At 41.9% G+C, this 25,289-nt stretch overlaps 2 protein-coding genes across 3 annotated transcripts in view; both read left to right on the top strand.

The window, feature by feature from the left end:
- Nucleotides 1–2,670, top strand: part of LOC119912600 (NF-X1-type zinc finger protein NFXL1-like) — a 29,345-nt gene extending 26,675 nt beyond the window's left edge. For both annotated transcript variants that reach the window (XM_038731872.1, XM_038731871.1), the window contains exons 23-25: nt 1,241–1,321; nt 1,393–1,446; nt 1,583–2,670. In XM_038731872.1, coding sequence (XP_038587800.1) covers nt 1,241–1,321; nt 1,393–1,446; nt 1,583–1,777 — 330 coding nt within the window. In that variant the 3' untranslated portion in view covers nt 1,778–2,670. The remainder of the gene's footprint in view (nt 1–1,240; nt 1,322–1,392; nt 1,447–1,582) is intronic.
- A 3,493-nt stretch (nt 2,671–6,163) lies between these two features.
- On the top strand, nt 6,164–25,045 carry LOC119912030 (atrial natriuretic peptide-converting enzyme-like). The gene is made up of 9 exons (XM_038731003.1): nt 6,164–6,305; nt 8,835–8,985; nt 16,052–16,390; nt 18,373–18,484; nt 20,113–20,217; nt 21,144–21,430; nt 21,547–21,660; nt 24,168–24,275; nt 24,921–25,045. Exons 1-9 carry the CDS (start codon nt 6,243–6,245, stop codon nt 25,043–25,045), a joined length of 1,404 nt encoding a protein of 467 aa, XP_038586931.1. The 5' UTR covers nt 6,164–6,242.
- The last annotated feature ends 244 nt before the right edge of the window (nt 25,046–25,289 follow it).

The raw sequence follows: 25,289 nt of genomic DNA, 5'->3' as shown, positions 1-25,289 counted from the left end.
CTTTTTTTCCTGTTTCTAGTGTAGTTTTTTTTTTTGGAACATGAAAAAAAAGATTGTTATTGCTTCTAAGATTATAAATATGATTAGAGTTATGCAAAATAAAAAACTCTTAAAATTAATACATTTGAAAAGACACTGGTACCAGTGTAACTATCTTCTTTTATCAAGAGAAAGCCACTGCAGTTGATTGTACACAATGGTGGGTTTAAAAGTCACAATTCAGAATAAATCTGCACAAACTATTACATTTAACATTAACTTTCATAAGATCAGTTTTTGAAGCATTTTGATACCTAATCAATAACAGGTAATAACAACTGAGATACCAGCCTCTTTTCGACATTCATGGCGAAACAGTTGTTTGACCTGTAGAAAACCCCAATAGAACAGCCATCTTATTACATATAATCAATATGCTTTTTATATGATAATTCAGAGTCAATCCATAGCCCCAGATATTTAACACAATCAACCTTAGTAAGTAGGGCACCATTAGATGTGGAAATTGAAAGATTATGGGGATTTTCTTCAAAACAAACATTAAAAAAATCGCTAGTTGAGCTGCTAGCATGTTGTCTCGTTAGCCAGCTTCGCCAGTAACGTTAGTTACCTGGTAATGAAGCTATGATGTGTGATATAACGTTACCATACGAGAGAGATTAACAGAGCGGAGGACGGCATTTTGGAGTTGTTGTCAGAGCCGTCATCAGTAGTCGACCCCTTGGCCCTTGTTACTCTGTTTTAAGGGCCAACAGGTGGTAGGGACAAGTGGCTCTGCCATAACATCCGTCTCTACAAAGCTGCTGTGTTCGGTTGTACCTAATAAAGTGGCCACTGGACAGAGTTTAAACGGCCTTAATAAGGTGATAGATCCATTTTTGGGACCAGTGCCGATTTAGAAAATTTTTGGATTTAGAAATTTGATATTGCAATAGTGCCCTCTGGTGGACAAACAATACAACAACAACACTCGTATAATGATTGAAGGATCCGTCTCCAGTCTTCCTCTCTCTTTTTCAAATTGTCTTTTATCAGCTGTTATAAACACAGAAACCAATTAATCGTCTAGCTCTAATAATAACTTGACTTTAACTGAGATACTTTTTAACAGACGCAGCTGCTGTGATTTATTCAAATTAAAGATCAGAACGATAATAATAATCTTTGTTCTTTCATAAACATACGTAAGTTAGCTTGTTGATTATTTTTGTGTAATTTTCTGGCCCGTTTGTGTCTTTAGGAGATGCCGTGCGCTCTGTCGGCTGAGTGTGTTGTTCAGTGTGATGACGCCTGCAAAGACCAGCAGAAGAAAGTCAGCCAGGTACACAAACACACACCCGTACAGGAGTGTGTCACACCTGGATACACACTAACTACTGTGTGTGTTTTCAGATGAAGGAGGCGGAGCAGAGAGCAGCTGAGGTGGAGGAGCAGAAGAAACTTCAGGTCAGTCTGACACTTGGATCATCACACATTATTCAAACTGTAGCCTGCTGTTGGTGAGATTATATAAAGTAACTCAGTCGGATTTTAAGTGGTAGCCCTGATGAGAGTCTGATTGTCTCTGCTCCTGTGCGATCAGGAGGAGCTGGAGGCGTTCGAGAAGCGTCAGCAGCGAGGAGGTCGGAGGAGTAAGAAGAGGGGGAGGAGGGAGGAGGTGGATGATGAGGAGTCGAGGGCGCGGAGGTGGTGGAGGAGGTGCGCCGCCTACGTCCTCGCCCCGTTGGGCGGAGCTCTGCTTTCCGCCGCCGCCTACTACCTCCTCACCACGCCCTGAGCCGACACGTCAGCATGCGTGTGATAAAGGATAATGTTTCTACTTTCACTCTACTGTCTTCAGATGTCTCCACTTCTGTTTCATTTAACCCGTCCTCCTGTTTCAGACCGCTCTTTGTGATTTTGGTTTATCTTCTTTCGGTCTCAGATTTATTTTGCTGCTTGATTCTCTAACTTGATATCAGTCCTTGTGTTGAGCTGTTTTTCTTTTCAGAGTAGGAGTAGCTTTAGTTTAGTCCCCATAGCAACACAAGCTCTACTAAAACAACAAAAAACTACATAATCCAAACATCTCAAAGTCATTAATTAGTGTTAAATTGCTGAGCTAGAGCTGTTTATTTTTATAATCGATTGTTCTAATAAACAGTAAAAACAAAGAAAAGTAAGCTGGATCCATCACTTTCGTTTTGCTGTCGGTTAATTAACGGACGCAGCTCCAGTCCGAACACACGTTTTTAATGCTTCACAGATGCTTCGTTACCAACTTACAGCCTCTGAGAAATGTCACGGTTATCACATCTTGGCACACGGCAGTGTAAAAGTGGTTAACGTTTTGACTACCTGGGATTGTCTCCAGTTGTGTTGAGAAGTTTTGACTGACTCTGAAGAGCTGCGCTCGTCTGTTAGCTCACTAGCTACACGTTAGGGAGTGAAATCTGAATGATTTTCAGCAGATACAATAAACACATTTGTGAAACCAGCTTTTTGCAAAATACAAACCTCCGTTGTGTTTCTTGTTTTCTCTGTGTGGTAAACTCTAAAATATGAATTTAATTTCAGTAAAAGTGATTATTTCAGGATGGCGAGCACATTCTTGTAATGTTTGACCAATAAAGAGAGAGTGAACACTCTGTACCACAGATCATCAGTAAAGTATATTGATATGACCTTTGACCTGATGTTTGTCTCATTTCAGCAGAATCTGATGCACTGTGACTGATTACAAATCTTTCAGGTGAGACTCAACACAAAGTGAATTACTGTGCGAGGCACAGGTGCATCCAGCTGTAAAGACAACAGGAAGTTGGTGATTGTAGTTTGAGCTGCAGCGGCTCTGACGGAAAACTATAATTTGTCGAGTCGTAACTTGGTTAAATCTGAACACACGATGCTACACTGCAAGTGAACATGTGTCTCTTGTTTTCTTGGATGGACTTTCAAAATCCAGCCGTCTGTTGTTCCGACATTATCTACCCGAGCTTTAAATCCACTGACAAATCATATAAAAAGACTTTGATGCCCACTGTTAAACACGGTAGCTGCAGCAAGTTAGCAACTGACTGACTGACTGTTTGGCTCATGACTCTGATTTCAATACTCTCCAGGAACTTTATAATTTCCTCCATACAGGTGTTTTTATTTTCTGGTCTTCACGTGTCCATGATGTGGAGTCATAAACCTGCCTCTTTACCGCCACTGATATTCTCTTTGCTTTGAGTCTAAACTCGCATTCAGAACTGATCAATACAACTCAGATTATCAGCAAAAGCTGAACAAGAACTGCAAGTGTGGACTTGGGATGGTGTCAGTTTGGTTTTCACACAGCGGGGAAGAAAAGTAACAAAAAAAACACTGAACTTGAGAATATTTAGGCTTGAAATTATTTAATTTACAGACACAATCAGCGATGTTACAGTAAATCAAAGTGCAGCCTCCACAGGATTCTGCTTTCGCTCCTGTTTGTTTTAAATTACAGCGACAAATAATTAAATCCCAAGTTATTTTCTAAAGAACGCCACAAATGATGTTTGTTGTTTCATTTACCTTCAGGATTCTTCTATAGTTTAAAGTTTGCTAATGTACAAAATGAAAATCAATTTAGGAACTTTGTCTCCAAACCTGTGAAGAAAGTTCCTTACTGATGTTTACGAACAGTCACTGTCCATCAGCTGATTATAAAGGATGGTTCATCATTTTTAAATTTAATTACAGATTCAGAAACAGTAAATTTACTTTGAGTGTTTTTCCACAGTTCTGTAACGAGAAATGAGCCAGACGTGTTCACATGTGCGAAGATATTCAAACAGAAACGACTTGACCTTCGAGAGTGGCTTCATAAGTGACCACACTGAGCGTAACAACATAACTTTATTGATACAACATGTAGAGACGAGCTGAGAAAAGCTGTCACGCGGTCCTTCACTCTGACGTAAAGTGCGATTGAAACTTGCAGAAAAGCTAGTAAATGGGTCTTGAGTTGAGGTGCTATCTGCGCCAAAGAAGCAAATATTTACATCAAAGTTAGGTTTGTTTTTTCTTCAAAGTCAACTTTATTGTCAATTTGACAAAAACAATAATTTAAAAGTCAAACAGTAATTAAATTATTTACAATCAGTTAACATAAATATTGCACAAGTCCTGTGCAAAATCTGTCCATGTGAGTATCCAGTTATTATTTTGAGTTTTGCCAGTTCTTTGTATTAAGGTGGCTGGTGCTGGACGTGGGTGGAGGATTTGCATTTTGGATTTTTTTTTTTTGTTATTACTGTTGATTACATTTATAATTAAATGTGCAGAGCAGTAATTTACAAACGCAAATGCTGGCAGCTTTACCAATGTAATCCTGCTCAGCAGGGTTGGGCTTGGCCAGTACCTGGATGGGAGACCTCCTGGGAAACCTAAGTTGCTGTTGGAAGTGGTGTTGGTGGGCCAGTAGGGGGCAGTCTTCCCTCTGTTCCTAATAATAAGATAATAAGAAGAAGTGCAGTGATGAGGACACTGCGCTGTAGGAGCTGCTGTCCTTCGGATGAGACATTAAACCGAGGTCATTAAAGATCCCATGGCACTTGTCGCCCATGGTTAATAATTCCCAACCTGGCTTTCACCATCTGGCCGTCCAATCATCCCCCCTAGTAATTGGCTCAATGTTTCTCTCTCTGCCTCAAAAACTGATGTGTGGTGAGCGTTCTGGCGCTAAATGGCTGCCGTGCATCACCCAGGTGGGTTGAGGTGAATCCCCCCCCCCCCACACACACTTCACTGTGAAGTGCTTAGAGTTTCCATGATAAAGCACTATATAAATGTAATGCATTATTATTATTATTATTATTATTATGAAACCTAACTTGAAGTCAGCTAAAATGGGCCACTTTTTGGTAAGTGACTAATAAACTATACATGACATCTAATCCCTGCGACCCTGTACGCAGGATAAGTGGTTGACGATGGATGAGATCTAATCTAAAAAAACGTACAATTGTTTTGTAAAAATGAGAGTTTGAGTAACAACATCTTAAATACAGTTCATGCAATAAAAAGTTGAAACAATATTTAATTTAAAAATGAACTGGTTGGGTGTGAGTTTCTGCACATTGGTGTCTTTGTGTCGGAGTTGTGCTTAAAGTAATTAAAAAAGATATTTTAGTAGTAGTATTTTAGTTGACATGGATATGTCTCCATAGGGACCTATGAACCTGTTTTGCACCCTTAATTTCTTTGTAAATTTTCAGTTAGCTTGTGTGTGTTTACATGTGACAAGTTTCTTGTCTTGGGCATTGAGGACTAGGGATTTTATTTCAAGCCCACATTGAGAACATGGATAAATTGCTTTTGCATTGTCTGATTTATTTGTTAACATCCTAACTTTGAGTGGATGTAAAACCTATTACTTCAAATACAACCAATAACCCTAATTAAAAATGTGTGTTGTTCCCGTTAACGACTGTCCCCCCTCCCCGTGATGGTAAGCATGGAAAAGGAGTGTCGAATAAAGATGCTTAACTTGATTTCTGCTCTTAGTGTTTGTATGTGGGTGTTTTAATGGGATTGTGGATCTGTCAAATAAATTTGAGAAGTCTGCTACCTATGATCTCGATCCAACTGGGCTTTGGTCTTGAATCGGTCTTTCCCTCCCACCCTGCCTGTTGCTTGTTTTTTGTTTGTTTGCCTGGATTTGTTTAGTGAATCGCCACAAAACGTGGGACGCCCATATTTAGGTTTAACGGTAGAGTTGTGATAAATGTGAAAGGCATTTTAAAATCAAGTTTCCTTCTGAAACCTGGAGGTTCAGGCTTCACACCGGCTCTCCTTTTCTTTGTGTCTTGAAGTTGCCTTAAAGTTTTGGCCGGACAAAACGTCCTCACTTAGAGGGTGTAAAATTTAATTAGTGCTCACAAGGATACAAGTGCAACACACACACAGAGGCACGCGGTGTAGCTACAGTTGTGTGAGTGTGTGTAGCTACCAAGAGTGTGTTTTGGGGTTTAAGACACACACAGAGGCACGAGGCTCATGTCGCAGCATGCACTTGACTGTAAAGTGTGTTTAATCCCATGTTAAGGCTTCCTCACGTGCGTTAGAGAGAGAGAGAGAGAGGGGGGCAGAGCGACACTGACATTCACCGTGGAGAGAGAGGGAGGGAGAGTCTGAGGGGGCGGAGCCAGCGCGTCTCGTGCTCTGTTAGTTAGCGGAGCTGCTCCTGCAGGCAGAGGGATGGTCTCGCGCTCAGCGGCGGGCAGCATCAGGTCATGTTGTCCGCGCGGCTGGAGACCTGCCCGCGTGTCACCTTCAGCGGAGCTGGATCTGTAACGGTGAGTCTCTCTCTCTCTCTCTCCCCGCTGTCTGTGAGGCTCTCTCTGCCTTCTCTCTGTGCTGCTGTCCTTGTGTCTGTCCTCTGTCCTCTGTCCTCCTCCGTGTCTCGGCTCCTGGTCCCGAGAGCTGCTCTCTGTCTCACCTCTGAGAATCAGAAAACAGAGGCTGAAACTCTTCACAAGTTAATGAGTGGATGGATGATGATGCCTTTGATAACCCGCCGGGTGAGCATGATGGAGAAGGTTTTCTTCTTCTCTCTCAGCCCAGTAGAAACTGAGTTGAGCCGCAACTCTTATTTTAATCACTCTGTTACTGCTGGTTAACCTATAAACTCTATTTACTTCTGAGGTAACTTACGATTTCTGTCAGTCTGCTGTTTATTATCTCGACTGATGAAGTAATAGTTTGTAAAATGTCAGAAAACTGTGATGCGCACGTTTTGATCAAAATACAAAGATTTCCTGTTTATAAAGCAGAAAAGCTGTAAATTTACATCTGAGAAGCTGGAATCATTGAACCTTTTGATTGAGCAACTATTTTTATTGACGATTATTAGGTATTTTTTTTTACAGACGATAATTAACTAATTAATTAATTAATCGATTAATCTTTACAGCTGTCTGTTGACCAGACTTTGAGAAATCACTTTAAAAGCAGTTATCTATAAAATGTACATGGAAATAGAAATATTTATTGATTAAATAGTTATTTTTATTTAATTATTTCAAATGTTGTCATGTTTTAAGGTAGTTTTGTTGTATTTAGTGAATCTGAAGATATTTAAGGAGGCTCTCCCATCACCCAGAGTCCTTTGATGCATTATTAATGTAAAACTAATGATTCTGCAGCGTTATCAGGTCTGAACCCTCAAACAGCACTTTGAAGAAGGACCAGACAAAATGTCCTCTCTTTGAAAGTCCACCTGCAGAAAATAAACTGCTAAAAAACGGAGTGACCGTAAAACATCTCCTGCTTTTATATTTCATCTCATTATAAACTTAATCCAATTGTCTTTTCTGTGTCAGACACCGTAGAATCAATCTGGTGCTTATTTAATTTTAGTTTTCTCTGTTTTATACACTAAATGATCAATTGATCAGTCCTCTCAATAAAGACAAGGTTAGTTAACAATAAAAATCTTTAATAGTTAAAGCCCTGAAACACAATTATTGCGTTTCTAACCCTAACATATAAAGGAGACACAAAGTAAATAAACCTGTAAATTTCATTATATTTAGGGCTGCAACTGTTTCCATTATTGATTTATCTGCTCATAATTTTCTCTATTAATCGATTAGAGTAATCAATTAGATTAATAATTTTGCCTATATAATGTCGGAAAATGGTGAAAAAAGACTATAATTTCCCACAGGTGACATATTAAATTTCTTTGTAAATCGCTCTGGTTATTCAGTTTTTCTACTACTACTGTTGAAAATAAATATGTCGGGCTGACGTGATTACTCAGTTAATTTAATTGATTAAACAGTTTTGATAATTGAGAAATCTTTTAAGTTATGTTTTTTTTTCTTGTCTGATTTGTTGAAACAAGACATTTCAACATTTTTCACTATTTCTCAAACCCAGTTATAAATGCGATTAATCGAAAAAATGCAGCTCTTTTCAGACGCAGAGTAATAAAGAGTTATCAGCTGAACTGTTATCTGTATGAAGCGTCTTAAAGACACAATAGATTAATAAATATTTCATTTTAAAACAAAGTTTTTATCTTGTTTTCAGCTTCCATTCCTCCGGCCTTCAAAATAAAAGCCTTTCTTTAAATAAGTTCCTTGATGTAAGATATGTAAGATGTGTTTAATTGCTCTCCTCTGAATCAGTTCAATTTTTAAAGTTTGCTTTTGGAAAGCAAAGGTCGTGGACATTATTTAAAAGGAACACAAACAAATCGATAAATCGATAAAAAGAGAATGAACTGAAAATGAAATAATCATTAAAAACATCTTCGTTTTATGAGCACAGAAAAAGGAAATACAGAGACGATCGCTCAAACATCAATAACTGCAGGTGTTTGTGTAAATATACAGAGTCATTATGAGTCAATATGTGGAGGGGGGGTTGTGGAAATAAATAAATCAACTTATTAAACAGAGGGGGATCCAGAGAGAGAGAGCGGTGGAGCGAGCAGTATTTATAGCGGTGGGGTTGCTGTGTGGTGTTGAGTGTCGACTCGTCGTCATATCGCTTCAAAAATAACTTCAGCGCATCCAACGGAAACTCTGAGGGGACAGAAACACCCGGGTCACCCTCCCTCTGCTAGTTAAAAATAACCTGGGGGGGCGGGGCTTAAACTGGACTTAGAGTAGGGTTAGTGTGGCGTTCCCCATCCTCGAGCACTCCTTCAGCCAACGCTACTTCCTGCTGTGACATCACCCAGAGACCCAGATTTGTGTGAAATAAATTCTCTGATGGTCAGAAACCAGCCGCAGCCTCTGATGGCGCACTAACCTGGAATCAGTTGGCAGAGAGAAAGTCAGATGAAAGTGAACTCATCTTAGTGTGTCCTCCAGACTCCGGCTCGAGGACCTGAGGCCGGGATGGGCGGGGAGGCGTGTCCTCACAAGCTGGGAACGACCAATCATCTTCGACTTCTCCGCTACATCCTGATTCCCACTGTGAGCCTGCTGGCCGGTCTGCTGCTGCTCGTCCTGGCCCTCACTGGTATGGAAACACACACACACACACACACACACAGCTGTGTTTCCATAACTACAGAGGACATCGTCTCCTGTAGAGTCGCCCTACCCACCACCTGACCAGCCACAAAAGTCCTAACACTAAAATATAATGATTTACTTTATAGGTATTTAGCATTTTGTCTCCACCAGGAAGACAAACCCCCATAATGTGACTGATTTATGTCCCCACAACATCAGTAACATCACACTAGTGTTGTGGTACTCAAGACCAGTCTTAAGTGTGTTGAATAATGATGCTGACATAGATTTAAACTCTTAGTGTTTGTATGTGGGTGTTTTACTAGGAATGTGGATCTTTCAGATCATGTGGGGAACTGGTCTTGACTCGGTCTCAGCCCCTAAAAGTCTTGTCTTGGTCTCGGTTTGGGCGGTTCTGACTACAACACGAGCACAAACAAATTCAAGTGCTACTCAATGTGCAAGTCGACCTTTGACCTTTTGTTGTGTTTTTAACCACCAGATGGAGATAAAGAATGACATTTGGTGTCATTTGACGTCCAGGTCTGAAAAGTGAAGCTAATGTGGAAGTGCCTTTAACCTGCATTATTTCTAATGACCAGCAGGGGGCGACTCAAAAAGAAATCAGATTGTGTTGTAGTCTATGGTAAAAGGACCCACCTGATTTATTACCTCAGTCAACACTTTCCTAATGAGTTCATGGTCTCAGTTTCAAGTCTTCTTCAGCACAACATGATGTTCATTCAGTAAATTATGGTCCCATTTAGAGGAAAATAGACCAGAAATCGGCGTATGATTTAGGGTGGGGCTACCTTGTGATCGACAAGTTGCTAACATGGCGGCCTGTCAATCAGGATAGAGGCGTATCTGCTGCCCGGGTACATTTAACCAGCCGCGTTGAAAAAGCTTAGGAGCCGGCTGCTTAGTCTTTCCATTTTGTTTAAAGCCTGTTTTTAGCTAGCCAAAATTAGCAAAACGGGAGTCCACAAACCAATGCGTGACGTCACGGTGACCATGTCCACCTCTTTTATGGGCTGTGGCAGCTGTTTCAGAGTAGTCGTGGCACAAATCCAACATACCAGTATGAATGAAGGTGGTGACAGTAAGGGGATCCAGCTGAACTACAAATACAGTTTCACACGGCCACAATAACTGACTGTAGGCTGAATGATGCAACATGTGGGCATAAAATAATTAAACCACATGTTATCCTCAACAGTCATGTGTTTGCTCCTTACAGAGGATCAGTGGATTCAGTAGCTGACTTGCAGACTTCAATGGAGAGTATGTAAGGAATGTGAGAATCACGTCAATGGTCTCAGTGATGTCAATAAACATATATCCCTATGGCAACATGTGCAAGTTAATAATACATTTTGTCATTCTTGTTTGTATCTCTTCTATTTGGGAAATAATTGTACAGCTTCCTTAAAGTTTTGGTGGACATCAGTTCCTATGGAGGCAGTGAGTTACACTATATTAAATTAGATTTTGTCAAATGGGCTGCATTAAAATTATGTTCAATTAGCTGTGCAAGTGCAATTTATACTCCTGCGTCGAATTGACGGCGTAGCCCCCTACTCTACGGCATCATCCATGGCGTAGCCTGACATGCACCTCCTCAAAAAACTAACTACACGTCGAGGCGACGATAACATTTTAAAAAAGCTACACCAGCTACATGTTTACAATTTTACCCCCATTCACGTTAGCGGAGGGCTAAACTGGAAGTTGGCCAGCTCGCCCGGGAAAAGTCAACACAGTGGACGCTGAAGCGCTACCGCCGACAAGCGTTTGGAGGTTTAATTGCAAAATGACGGAGACACTGACGCACAAGTATAAATGCGTGGCTACTTTCGTAGCCTACAGCGCAGCTACACGCGTAGACCTTACGCAGGAGTATAAACAAGCTCCTGCTAGCAGTGAACCCACGGGTGTACAGACGACTGTGTAGACATGAGCGTGGCGAGCTCGTTCTCATTCCCAAAGCGTCAAATAGCTATGCTTTTTATCACGTATAACACCTTCTGATACCGACGCTTTGAGGGAAGCCCTTTAGTGCCTTTGTTCAACACTAAAAGTACTGCAGTCAGAGGTGGGACGAAAAGTCAACATTGGTTATGTAACTTACATAAGTAGCGTTACTTAACTTATGTATTTATGTAAGTAACCATGTTATTTTAACCTGAACGTGATCTTTTTCTAAACCTAACCAAGTAGTTTTAACTAAACCAAGCTGCAATGTCAATGTTAACCAGTGGTTTTATTTTGAAAGTCTATCCGGACGTCGCATATTTATTGTTTCTAACTTCACTGCGGAGCGCTTCACGCACAAAAACAACGCTAAAGGGTACCCAGGGCGCCAAGGGGTCTTGACAAAGCGCCCATATGTGACGCTCCGGGATGAGAACGGGTTGGCGCGACAGCAGGAAGTGGTGAAACCCGTAGTAAGGAAAGGAGGGATGGTTGGATGGAAAGAAAAGATGGACAGTGGAGAGAGATAAAGGATGAAAGGTAGAAAGGAAGGATGGAGGAAAGAAGCAATAATAAAAGGAAGGATGATGGATGGAAAGAAGGAACGTAAGAGAAGAAGAAAGGAAGGATGGAGGAAAGTAGCTAAGGAGGAATAAGAGGAAGGATGGATGTGGACAGACTGATGGAGGACAGTGTGTAGGAGGAGAGATGACACACACACACACACACACACACACACACACACAGTCATACTCTGAAATTAATTCACAGGCTTGTTAATTACATCACACGTGTGGGTGCGTGCGTGCTTCCTCTCATCACCATGACAGCAGGAGGTCCCTCAGCCAATGAGGAACAGAGTTGCCGTCTCGACAGAAAGAATTTCAAATATTTACGCAGGTAGTAAAACTGGTCCTCCTCCTCCTTTTTATCACTCTCCTTTCTCTGCTCCTTTTCATCATGTCCTCCTCGTTCACTCATTCATCTTTTACTCTTCTGTCCTTTTTAAAATCTCTTTCTTCTGGTCTCTCCTCCTTCGCTCTCCTCGTCTTCTTCATTTCCACCTCCTGTCTCCCACTTTCCTCTTCCTCCATCTTGATTTTTCCCTCTTCTTTCCCTCTCTCCCTCCTCCTTTCTCTTTACTTGTTTTCTCTCTTTTTCTCCTCCAGAAAACTAAACATCAAAGATCCTCTCTTAAGAAGGAACTTTTTATTTATTTATAACAAAACAGAATGTGTGTCTTCCTCACAGCAGGGCTTCTTTCCTTCTCTTTCATCTCCTCTTCCTCTGCAGCTGTTTTCTGTTGTGTCCTCCTCGACTCATTTCACACGCTCAAAGGGCAATAAAGCTGCGTATGTGTGTCCTCTCACCATTAAACACCTAATGGTCTCTTTCAGATCTCTTGGTTCCCGCCGTCTGTCCACGCGGCGTGACCGACGTCCCACCATCACTCATCATTTAAAAATAACAGTAATATTCTTTTTGTCTCAGACGCTGTGTTTACAGCACATAATCTGTTAGAAATTAAATGTTACACACGTGCAGGTTTAATATCAAGAGTTTCAAACTCTCCTGAAATATAAACATTAGTGACTGATATTCAGAGAGCAGGGCGGCCGATGGCTGATACGTCAGTATCAAACCATAGATTCATTCCTGCAGAGTACAACCTAATATTCATGTTATCTCATCCAGCAACGTGTTGTTTTAGATGGAACATTTATTAATGAATGAAACACTGGGTTCTGCTGCAGATTTGAGAACGTCAGAAGTCATTCAGCTGCTGAATTCTCTACAGTATAATAATATGTATTAACTCATTACACCACATTACATCTGCTCTTATTTCAGGTAGAAACGTGTTAACATTTAGAAACATTTAGAAAAGGCGATGGTGACCGAGGGCGTTTAGGGCTCCAAGCTAACTTTTTCACCACTGTGACGGAGAGTGTGCAGAGCCTCGAACGCAGATGTGTCCGCAGGCTTTTTCTGCATGTCGGCCTTGTGAGTGCAGGTATCAGCCCATGATGATGATTACCTCCAGATATCGGCCTGGGGTGCGTTTCCCAAAAGCATCGTTGCCAACTACGGTGGCTACCTCCTTGGTTGGATCTATGCAGTTGCGACGCAAATGTTTCCCAAAACCCTCTTTCGACCTACGGAGGTAATTAAGTTGTTAGCTGACATGGTACGAACCATCGTTAAGTGACGCAGGTGTGACCATAGTTCTGATGAACGTTCGTGACCCCTGTCGTTAAGTTGCAGCTCCAGCTCCTGACCTGTGGTTAGAAGCTCAGTTCACGCAGAAGATGCAGTGTTAGGAGGTGGATGTGATGTGTTTTAAGCAGGGAGGTGAAGCTTTTTTCTAAAAGAATCTGTCCCTATCTGTAGACCATCTACAAACAGCAGGTGTTTTTCTCACAGATTACTGTTCACAATAACTTAATTTAATATTAGTCACCCAGTACAAAGGCTAAAGGACGAAATGGAGAATGTAAAGACAAGACTTTTAATATTACCTTCATGTTTAGGCCTCTGAGGGCCTCTGTTCTCTAGTCTTTATTACAAACATAAATATAAAAAGGGAGAGCATAAGATTCATGAAAGTACCGTAATGAATAAATCCCTGAGAGCTTTTGTTGCCATTATAATAAAGATAAAAAGAGAACTCACAGGATTCAAACCCGCGTCTGTCTCAATACATAACAGTAGCAAACACTACTACTTATCACACTAAGCTATTCTCAAGGCCTTGATATTATTTGCGGCCAAGGGATTTATAATAGTGTTAAAGTGTTGAGCCAAAGATACTTTCTTGTATTCGCTAATAGTTCTTAATTGTTTCTTCTCAGTTATACCCTATATTTAGGCTAAATAAAATGATTATGTTAGGCTACATGTTATTTATATTGTTGATTTCATTAATACTATTGTTGATTTTCTTGTTATTGCCATTACGACTATAATATGAAATAATAAGTTAGCATAATAATGTCACTTACTGTGAACCAAAATAACGTTGAAGTTCGATGCTCGGCCCTGTTCACACAGTTAAGCTCATTTCTGTCAGACGAGACGTTGAACGTTTCCTGCTGGGATCTCGAATATGTACCTTAAATGTTTTAACACGTGAGAGACTCAACGTAAACATGACTGAATATAACTGGCAGGTTTATTTATAGAGAAACATGTACAGGAAGTGCTTCAAAACAGAGGAGGAAACATGTGCATAATAATAATAATAATAATAACAATAATATATTCACATGTGTCTCCTCTGCAGCAGGAAGCAGGTTACTGAACGACAGCAGCTGGACTGAAACGCCGACTAACAGAGACGCATCTTAATGAGCTGATTATCATTTCATTTAACGCTCCACACTCACATGTTTGAGCTCCTGGCTCTCTGCAGGGTGACTCCAGTTTTCTTTCATATTTTTCTGTATTTAAAAAGTGTATACATTTTGTCACATGTTCAATTAAATATTTGGCCTTCACTTTATTTGGACGGCCTATAGAAAGTTATATTTGTAACAGTTTATCGTCATTAATCTAATTGTTGATCACCAATGGTTTGGTTTAGGCACAGGAACGTCTTGGTTAGATTATACTTGGTTAGATATTAGTTGATATTCTGTGAAACGTACGGAGGCAGCAGAGCGACTGTTACTAATACAGTTTGTTATATATTCAGTACATGTTGCGTATGCTGCTGTCGTTCTGTGTGTGTGAGGAGGTGTGAACGGTGAACAAATGATCTGTCAGTGACTCATTAAAACACGTCAGCGTCGCTTTGTTTTTACATCTAACATTGTTACCAAAAATATGAACGTCAAAACAACTTAACAAGCATGACAGCTTCTGTGTGTGTGTGTGTGTGTGTCATAGACTGTATGAGTGTGTGTGACAGATGTAAATAAATCAGTCTCTCTGGTTCACCATGGTAACTAGATCGCTCTGACACTATTCATAGAGCTTTTCCACTGAACACACTCAAATACAGGCTGTGTGTGTGTTACATGCCTTTAACAGCACGTTTGTCCTGTTAAAATATTCTCACACACACATTTAGCTCAATCTGGAGCTTGAGATTAAAAAATATCTTGACTCATAAAAGTTTCACTTAGTTAGTAAATGATGAGTTTAATCCTGTGTCCAGAACTACAGAAGATCCCGGGACAACACACTATAAAACTGTTTAAAAACACTGTAAAAAAAACACTTTGTGTTCACGTCCTGCCGCCGCGCGCCGTCCAGACAACAATGTGATTTACCCGGAGAAGCGTCTTTCCGCTTGTGACGTCACCCGTTTTGAAGCCTTGAGTCTGGCCAATAGGGCGCCGCCGTGTTGAGTTTTTGCAACCAGTGGCACCGAACGTGACCATATTTGGATGAGATGGCGGAGCTAACGGCCGTGTGCGGCGCTAGCTAGCTTGCTTAGCTAGGTGCATCTGTAACTCACGTTAACTGTCATTTTAATTTTGTCTAGCGAACAAAAGTCTTAAAACTAAAATGTACCCACCAGAGAAAGTGAACAGCCGAGTCCCAATAAGCTTTTTCAACGGCGCTGGTTGAATTTACAGAGTGCGTGGTTACTAGTCACTCTAGCCTTGTTGACAGGTTGGGCCATGGTAACGACTTGTCAATCATAGATAACCCCTCCCTGAAGCATCCTCTGCTTTATGGTCTATTTTCCTCGAAATGGGACCATAATTTACTAAATGATCATCATGTTGTGTTGAAACTGGCGACTGAGACCATAAACTCATCAGTGTTTACTAATCAATCAGCTGAGAAGTCATTTTGTTAACTGTCATTTTGCCCTTAATTCTAATGGAGCCGGACTTCTTTTTGCGAGTCGCCCCCTGCTGGATTTTCAACAGAATACAGGTTTATGGGACCTCCGCATTCGCCTCAGCTCTCTAACCGTAAGCTTCTTGCTTGGTTGAGTTGCTGGTGTCTCTGTGATTGGCTGTTTCAGAGCGACGTGATTGGCTGTTTCAGACCTCTGAGAGGAGCGACGTGATTGGCTGCGAGTGTATATATTCATCTCTGATCTGACCCTTCCTTACGTCACCTGTGTGTTTCTTCTTCAGGTATATTTGGCAGCAACCTCTTGCACTCCAGCCCCCTCCCCTCCCCCGAGCCCATTGCTGACAGTGACCGTGGTTACCATGGCAAGAGCACAAACTTCTCCTCCGTCCCTAAGACGGAAAACGTCACGGATTCATCGCGAAACCGCAGCGACGATGACATCACATACGGCCATAAACACGCCGTGGGCACGCCTTCTGCTTCCACCAGCGTACACACAGGCTCCTCCTCCTCACAGGCCACGCCCACCCAGTCCTACACAAAGCCTCCTGAATGGCTGACCTCTGTGACGTCACTGAGCACCACCTGGCCGATCAGCACCACCCCAGCGTCTGACTCAGGTATCAACTAGTCAGCAGGGCTTCATGGGAAATGTTCTCTTCAAGGAATCAGATCTGTCCTTTAGTTCATGATGTTGCCTGTGTCACACCTGAAGATGATGATGGTTGTTTATGTTGCAGAAGAAGTTTCACATTGCAGCTGTAACGTCCTTAAAAACTACAAATCCCACAAGCATCTGCTGTCTCTGTCCACCCTTGTGTCTGTTTTTATCCTTTTCTGTCAAACCCTAAAATCTTATTAGTCTCCATTACTGCAGGATGGACAAGGAGAGACAGAGTGTGTGTGTTGAGTCTCCAGCTGAATTCAGATCTACTGTCCTCTATTCTCCTCTACTGACCTGATGGTGTGTGTGTGTGTGTGTGTGATGATGAATCGTTCATTCAGTTTCTATTTTAAAATTCCCCTCGTCTCTGAGTCTCTCTGTTCCTTCACTGTCCTTCAGTGTGTGTGTCTCTCTCTCTCTCTCTCTGTATTAATGTCTAGTCGAGGTGAATGCTAATGAGCTTCAGACTGTCCTGTCCTCTGACTGGACGCTGGGCGGTCACCTGACTAACCGGACATTTAACCTCCACCTAACTGCTCAGTGTGAGCTAGCTGGTCAGCTAACAGGGATAACGCTAACAGGAATGACAAAGAAAACATGTCAATAAAGACAAATAAATAGATGCCACTTTAAATATTTAGATGTTTCAAAGTTCATGTTGTGATACATTCGGTTTTGGTTTGGTTTCACACTGCAATTCTGCGACCGCTCTACAGGACTTTAAAGGACAGACCTGCGTCCTCTCGTCATCGTCTATGTGGGCTGCGTCTCCCTGTACTTGACATTGATTGGTTTATTAAACAGTTCAGCGGGAATCTCCTGCATTTCAGGAGAAACCAAAGATGTACGTGGCAGTGTGTTTGAAAAAATTATCTGTCACGGGAAATTTATAATTGTGTCCTTATTTCTATTTATTTCTCCAGGCATTCGTTTGTTTCCGGTTCACACTTCAACCGCCAAACTTCCTGTAAATAGTCTGAAAGTCTGAACCCTCCAAAAAATGCTTGATCCGGACCGAGAATACCTCTTTTTGTCGGACCAAATTTCGTCCATGGGAGGTTTTACACCTGCAATTTCTGAAAGTCTGGAATTAGTCACAGATTTCACACATGAAACAAAAATAAAAAGTATTTTATCTGCATGGGATATTTTTTCAGGTGACCGTACAAATCGTCATCCTTTTCTTCCTAAATTGATTTAAAATAAATAAATACCTAATAAAAATCAGGATCCACTTAAAATAACCACATTTTATTATGGTACAACTCAATTCTATATGTTTTCCTATTTAAATATCTATTTTAAGGCTACAAAAACAAAAAATTCCCCGAGCGCAGCAACACAATGAGGTGCTGGTAGATAGTAGATATGAAAAATCAAAAACAAACTACCGCACACTGATCTGACTTACTACTTTATTTGTGAGCTCACAAATAAAGTAGTAAGTCAGATCAGTGATTTTAAGGCTTTTTGAAAAAAAAATTTGTTTCACTTTTATTTATTCATTTATTTATTTCAGGATGACACTTGTTGCGCCATTGTTGTTTGATGATTGGTTGCTCTGTCACTCGGACTCTGAGACTCGGACCAAAGCTGATTCAGAAACCGAGTTAAAAATGAAAGATTAACCGAGAGGAGATTTGAACAGAAATAGTCTAGTCTTCGATATCGACAGGTGTTTCTATTATTCTGTCCAGCCCGTAACAGAAACACGTGTCAGTGTGATTCATGTCCAGTTCAACAGAATCAGTTTCAACAACCTTCATGAAGGAGGACTTACCGCACACTGGGCTAGTTTTAGCTAGCTGTACCTAATAAACTGGTAACTACAGCCTCCATACTTCCTGATTTCTTCTTCTTCGTTGTTTGTTTGTTGACTTTGACTGTATGCAGTGAAAGATCAGCGACATGTTATACCTCCTCCCTCTCTGTCTCCAGGAGGCTGTCATCTGATTGTGGAGCCTCTGTGTCACATGTTACCCTACAACCAATCATGGCTGTCCTCCTCCTTCACCACGGTCGGGGGCTCAGAGGTCGACATGTTGCTAAGGTAACCACATCCAACGATGTGAGGCATTTCAAAATATAGGCTGTGTCCGAAATCACCCAATACTCACTAGATAGTGGACTGTATAGTGAGCTTGCCATTTTGTAAGGCTGTTCAAATGTATAGTGATAATTATTATACCCTATATGGTCCACTCAGTATATCCCAGAATGCATTTTGAAAAGTATTGTACAACCGATGGTCACTAACCAAGCCCTAGATACCATCATGCACTGATTTGGTTTGGTCAAGACCCATTGGTGTCACTTTTTTAATGCCAAATATGCAGTGTCCGGTAAGACTTTCAAAATAAAAGTACTTGTTTTGTTCCAAAAACACTTGGTCAGGTTTAGGAAAAGATCATGGTTTGCCTTAAAATAACTTTACTTGCGTCTCTTGAGTTAAGAAACGTTACTTGCATAACTTAAAATAAAACCCCTTTTTATTTCACACGGGACATGAACACGGGTCTCCTGGGTGAAAGTCCGGTTTTCCCAACCACCTCCTTACTCTTGACTGTATTATTTTATACACGTATCTTTACCGTTCAAAAATGATGAAGGGCTTTTCCCGCTGCGTTGATCTACGGCATGGAGGTACTCCCCCAACGCATTCTCATCTCAATGCGTCATAACTGTCGCTTTCATACATCGTGACAAAGCGTAATTATTTTACGCTAAAGGTACCCTTCAGCGTCCGTATGAAACGCCACCATTTGCTACATCCCAGCAACACAAAGGAGGCTAACCCTACCTGCTAGCACAGCTGTAGGGTTAGCCGATCAACATGCATAAAGTCAGTGAATTAGGTTTAGGTACAACCTTTCTGATGGTTATGGTAAAGGAAGGAGGCTTCGGGGGGGTGTCAACACCTTTTAACTCGAATGTAGCTAGCTAGGTAGCTATTGCTAGCTATTGCTACCTAGCTAGCACTTCCGGTCTGTACGAGACGCTAGGTAGCTATTGCTACCTAGCTAGCACCGCACAACCTGTGCGGGTAGCTATTGCTAGCTATTGCTACCTAGCTAGCACTTCCGGTCTGTACGAGACGCCCAGAGCATCTCATAGAGACGCTGAAGGGTACCTTTGGCGTCAAGGAAGTACGTTTTGTCACTTTTTAGTGGACGCCCTGAGATGAGAACGTTCTGGCTCGCCAGTGCATTACAAAGTGACGCCAAGGGGTCTTGACCACACGTCCATATGATGAATGTGATGACTTGAGAACAGGTTGTGCGGTCAAGTTTAGTGAGTCTTTGACAGTAAAACACGAGATGTGCACATAAACAAAGTCTACAGAGGCGGCGATAAACACACAAAGCTTGACTTTACTCATGTGGCAACACAAATATTAGATTTACACTCAAAATGTATTTTCCAAAGAGAATTATAATAAACATATATCAAAACACTACGGAGGCATCGGAGCCAGCTGACGAGACAGGACTGCTCTCCTGACAGGACGATGGACACTTCAGAGGGTCCTCAACTGGCTCAAATCCTCTGTTATGAAATGCATGCTGGGATACTTGTCGAAGATCAGCTCCTGATAAACAGGCGGGGCAGGAACACTCGGTGGGACTGAACGTGTCTGTATGTGGACTGTGTCATGATGTCTGTACACTTGTGTCGCAGGTTCTTCAGCTACCTCAGCAGACTGTCCTGCTACAGACACATCATGCTCTTCGGCTGCTTGGTGGCGCTGCCCGAGTGTATCGCCGCTGACGGCATACACAGCAGGTAACACAAAAACAAAAGTAAACATAAAATCTAAAACCCTCTCAGAGTAAGTGGGACCATCAGTTTATTATGTCGACGTTTCACTGGATACATTTACATTAATTTTACATTTAGCTTTTATCCAAAGCGACTTACAATTGTCAGAATGTCAGAGGTCGCACGCTGCTGGAGCAACTATGGAGTAAGTCTCTGGGACACCTGTAAGTGGGAGTTGAATGTGTTTTATCCACTGTTCCATCGCCACCACCACCTTGGGTACAAGTTTTGGATCCGACTGTCTTATCCAACGAAACAAGACCTTTGAAGACGTCGCCTTGGACTCTGGGTGACTGTTCATTGACAGGTAGATAAATCCCATCCATCCATTTTCCGCCGCTTATTTGGGGACGGCTAAGCAAGGGAGTCTAGACGTCGCTCTCCCCGGCAACGTGTTCTGGGTCTGCCTCAAACTCAACAGCAACTCATGTCCGCAGCCTCAGATGTGGAGGTGCTGACTCTCATCCCGACCGGTCCTAAGCCTTCTACAAATCCCATAATCCTCTTGTCAGAGGTTTGAGGGAGTTGGAATATGTGTGCTAATGTAATTAATAATGAAAGAATCGTTCGTTACAGGAGAGGATTCTGGGAAGAGTAGCCAATCACATGTTCAAACACACACACAAACATACAGTCAGTTGCTCAACATGAATCGCAGCTGTTCAGACTGTAAGTGGGACAGCGAGTGTGTGTTTGTGTGTTTTGAAACCCTCCGAGCCGAGAATATCATCCTTACAACACTCCGAAATTAGAACACACAAGTTCAGCGTCAGTGGCTTCAACTCAGCATGACCTCCGACAGGAGGATTATGGGTATCTGAGTTTTATTGCTGCTGCTTATAATGGACTCCCTCACGTGTGTGTATTTTTCTGTATGTGTGTGTGTGTAGGCGGGTTGTGCAGCCCTGCGCGTCGTTCTGCGAGGCGGCGAGGGAAGGCTGTGAGCCCTTCCTCCAGATGTTCAACACCTCATGGCCTGAATTCCTGCATTGCTCGCAATTCAGCAGCCTGAACCCCGCTTTGTCACCATCATCATCATCATCATCATCATCAACGCCATCAACACCTTCAACGCCATCAACGCCATCAACACCATCAGTGCTGTCATTGTCCATGGCAACAGCAGGCCCCGCCCTTTCCGCCTGCTACACACCAAGACAGATCAAAGGGAAACCCTGTGAGTACACACACACACACACACACACACACACACACACACATGTTAGTGCTTTAAACTCTAATCAGACGGTTCGATGACATCGCTGCTCTTCTCTCTCACTGATTGGTCGGCAGCTTTGTGCGGCGGGAAGGACCACTTTCTGTGCGTGACGGGGATTTGCATCCCTCAGAAACTGGTGTGTAACGGGTACAACGACTGTGACGACTGGAGCGACGAAACACACTGCGGTGAGACGCACGCACGCACACACCTCTGTGATCTCTGTAAACAGCAGGGGGAGTTTTTAGCCCGTTGTCGTGGTGATGTGATTGATTGGACGACAGCGGTGAAAGTTTGGGAACTTGTTTGTGACTGAGAGATGGTCGTCATGGCGATGTAAGGAGAAGATAGGCTGAGACCACAGGAATGTAAAGAAAGAGAGAGAGAGATTTTCTCTTTGTCTGTTGATGTCGCTCGCCCTCTTTCTGACCTCGGCCTCCTGAAGAGGCTGATGTTTACTGCCATAAAGGTCGTCGCACACAAAGACAGAGCACTAGAGGAGAAAGACAAAAGAGGATATAAAATGAGAAACAGACAGAAAAGGAAAAGCCAGTAAAATATAAAGAAAGGAGACAAAATAAGAAGAACAAAGACAGAACTGTGAGACGAGACAAAGAAAGAAACGCTACCTGAGGAGAGAAGTGACAACTGAAATGACAAAATGAGTCAAAACGAGAAGGACAATTAAACAAAAAAGAGAAAAGAGACAAAAAAGGGGTAAAACACAAAGAAAAATACAAAGAAACAACTCAAGTAGACAAAAATGAGAGACAAAGTGAGAAAGACAAAAAAAAAGAAAGAGAAAAAACATTCATACAAGACAAATATAACATCATCATAGAGATCAGATATAACACATACAAGAAAGCATAAAAAAAGGGTCTGTGAGTTTAGCTAGTAGATTATGAAGAGCTTTAGATGTACATAACAAGAGTTTAAAGTGAATCTGCTGTGACACCGGGAGCCCCAGTCCTTCAATCAGCTGGGCGGTGAGATGTTCATGTGTAATCAATCATGCAGCAGATTTTTCGGATTAGTTGATGTCTGTGAATACGTTTACTGGGGACATGTGACAGGATGGTATTGCAGTCGCATTGACTAAGAGTTAGGAAATTTTTCGCAGATTTAAAAAGGTCAATCGGGGAGACATTGCTGCAGTGGCCGGCCCTGACAGTGTTGGAGCACTAGGCGAGATTTTAAGTTGGCGCTCCCCCCATGCCCAACTCTAAAAGTGGGGGTCATCACTCTAGTATCCTCAGGAATTGTTTTAAACGTTCAGCAGCCAAACTCACAATTTTAACATGTATAGATGAACAGCCGAGTCAGTAATCATGGTCAGTAATCAATAAGTGTGATCAGCATACTCGTCAACCTCAACATCACAGCCGAATTTGGGAGACCAAACCTCTGTGTGTCCCTACACAAACTGTGAGGTAGATTTCTTGAAATGCAAGAGCATTGGTTTTAAGCATTAAAGTCTTCATTTCCTGCATTGTGCTGTAAAGTTCTGCACCAGTTTATGGTGGAAAAATTAATTCATGTAAAGGGAAACACAAAGTTCAGGCAGCAGGCGAAAATGCAAAATATAAAAAATTAATAGAATATATTACAGTGAGGCTTTCAGGAATTCTGTAGCTAGTGTTTTAAATGTTTTCTCAACTTTTCTAATTTAATAAAATCCCTGCTGAGTCAGCACACATGCAGGCATGATTCAGACTTCCCTCCTCTTTTGTGTCTGGGGTTGAGCATGTGGCACCTTTTCACCTCAAATAAGTGAATTTTAATTCAAGTTATAAACTCCTGGACTTTAATAGCTCCTGTGTTTTAGCAGGTTTTCTGCTCATGTTCAAAACTTTCTGCACATTCAGAATCTCTCCCACATGCTGGTGTCGCAGCAGCTGGGCTGAGTTGATTCGCGCTGAGTCGAAAACATTCTCTTGCGGCGCCCCCTGACATTTTGCGCACTAGGCAACCGCCTATGTCGCCTATGCCACGGGCCGGCCCTGCATCGCTGACATGACTGGAGAAAGAAAGGGTGCTGTACAGGCTGACACCAAGGCTGTAAACCTGTGTGGGGACAGTTGTGATGGCTGCAGACTTAGAGCTGGTGGATTAGTGGTAGTTACTCAGTTTTATTGCTTTTGTATTTCAGGTACTTCATGAAGGATCATGGAGACAGGTGGTGAGGGTTCTGGTATGGAGGGTAGAAGTGGGCTTAGTGGACACAAATAGCTGATTATGGTGGCAGATTTATGTCATATGTGGCGACCTCAATAAAACATTAATAATAATTATCATATTTCACATGTGCTTACAGGTGCAGCTTCTCTGCCTCTCTCTATGTTGTGTTTCCCGCTGGCAGCTGTCTGTTCTGCTCTCGGTGGGCAGTTAATGTCTGCGCAGGTGAAATAATATAATTTGCTCTTGAGCATGTTTTATCCTGCTGACCTATGATCTAAATCTAACGCCATAGAGGAGGCAAGTAATAATCAGGAGTGGCTCCAACACTGAGCCGTGTGGAACCCCGTGAACCGTGGAGCTTTCTGACCGGTAGGAGGCAAACCGCTGATGTTAGGACGACAGGAAGTCAGCTGCGAAGGAAGAGACATGAAGAACAGATGATGACTGATGCTCTCTCTCTCTCCCTCTGTCTCTCTCTCTCTCTCTCTCCCTCTGTCTCTCTCTCTCTCTCCAGTGTGTACAAATGATAAGTTTCGGTGCAACACCGGCCGGTGTCTCTTGCCCGATCTGGTGTGTGACGGTTATGACGACTGTGGAGACCTGAGCGACGAACTCAACTGTGGTGAGAGATTATTTTTTTAGTTTTATTACTATGAGCTCTCACTAGTATTTATTGCTGCTCTTACTAGTATGTATTGTCAGTTGTAGATCTGTATTTGATGCTCTGTTGATGCTTGTATGTTGTTCCTTTGGATCAAAGCGTCTGCCAGATGAATAAATGTATTTTGAATAGTGGTGGATTGTCAACCCAACACATTATGGACTCTTAAGTGACAAAAACAATTTAAGTAGCTAAAATATATCATTGAAGTGGGGATAGGACAAGAAAAGTTATTCCAACTTCTTTTAACCAAGGTTATTATAGTTTAGGATTTTTCATTAGTTTTTATTTTTATTTTGTTTTGACTTTTTGTATTCAATTTCAATTTAGTTTTAATTAGTTTTTAACGTGGGTTTGCTAGTTTATTTAAAAAAAAAATGCTTAGTTTTAGTCTGCACGAGGCATTGTAGTAAAGTGTCATTTGTTCAGTGTTGTCACATGAAAAGATATAATCAAATATTTACAAAAATCTGAGTGGTGTACTCACTTTTGTGAGATACTGTATCCTCCAGTTAACTTGATCTACAATCTTGACCACTCTGAGCTTCACCCACTAAACGGAGCTGCTGCTTAAATAACAGAAACGTAACGTGTGTGTGTTGTCAGTGTGCGATCTGTCTCGTGAACATCGTTGTGGTGACGGCCGCTGTGTGTCCAGAGACTGGCTGTGTGACGGAGACCACGACTGTCTGGACAAGAGCGACGAGCTCAACTGCTGTGAGTTACAATGAAGAGACTGTACATTTAAAATGTATTTTCTTTGTTTAGACCTGGACACAAAACAGAGAAGCTGTGTTCAACTGACTCAAAACAAATAACTGAGGTGATCGAGATCCTTTGAGAGAGATTTGTTTCTTTTGGACTACTGTCAGCTCAGTTTCCAGGCTGAATGCGCCTCTCTCTTGTGTCATTCAGTTAAAGATTTGATAAAGATAACCTCACAATACAACTCAAAACGATAAAGGGTAACAGGCG

The sequence above is a fragment of the Micropterus salmoides genome, unplaced genomic scaffold, assembly GCF_014851395.1.
Source record: "Micropterus salmoides isolate LMB-PRFRI ecotype aquatic unplaced genomic scaffold, ASM1485139v1 Ms_hic_scaffold_2, whole genome shotgun sequence".
Lineage (NCBI taxonomy): Eukaryota > Metazoa > Chordata > Actinopteri > Centrarchiformes > Centrarchidae > Micropterus > Micropterus salmoides.
Note: the sequence above shows the minus strand (reverse complement) of the source record. Positions and strands in the feature narration are given on the sequence as shown.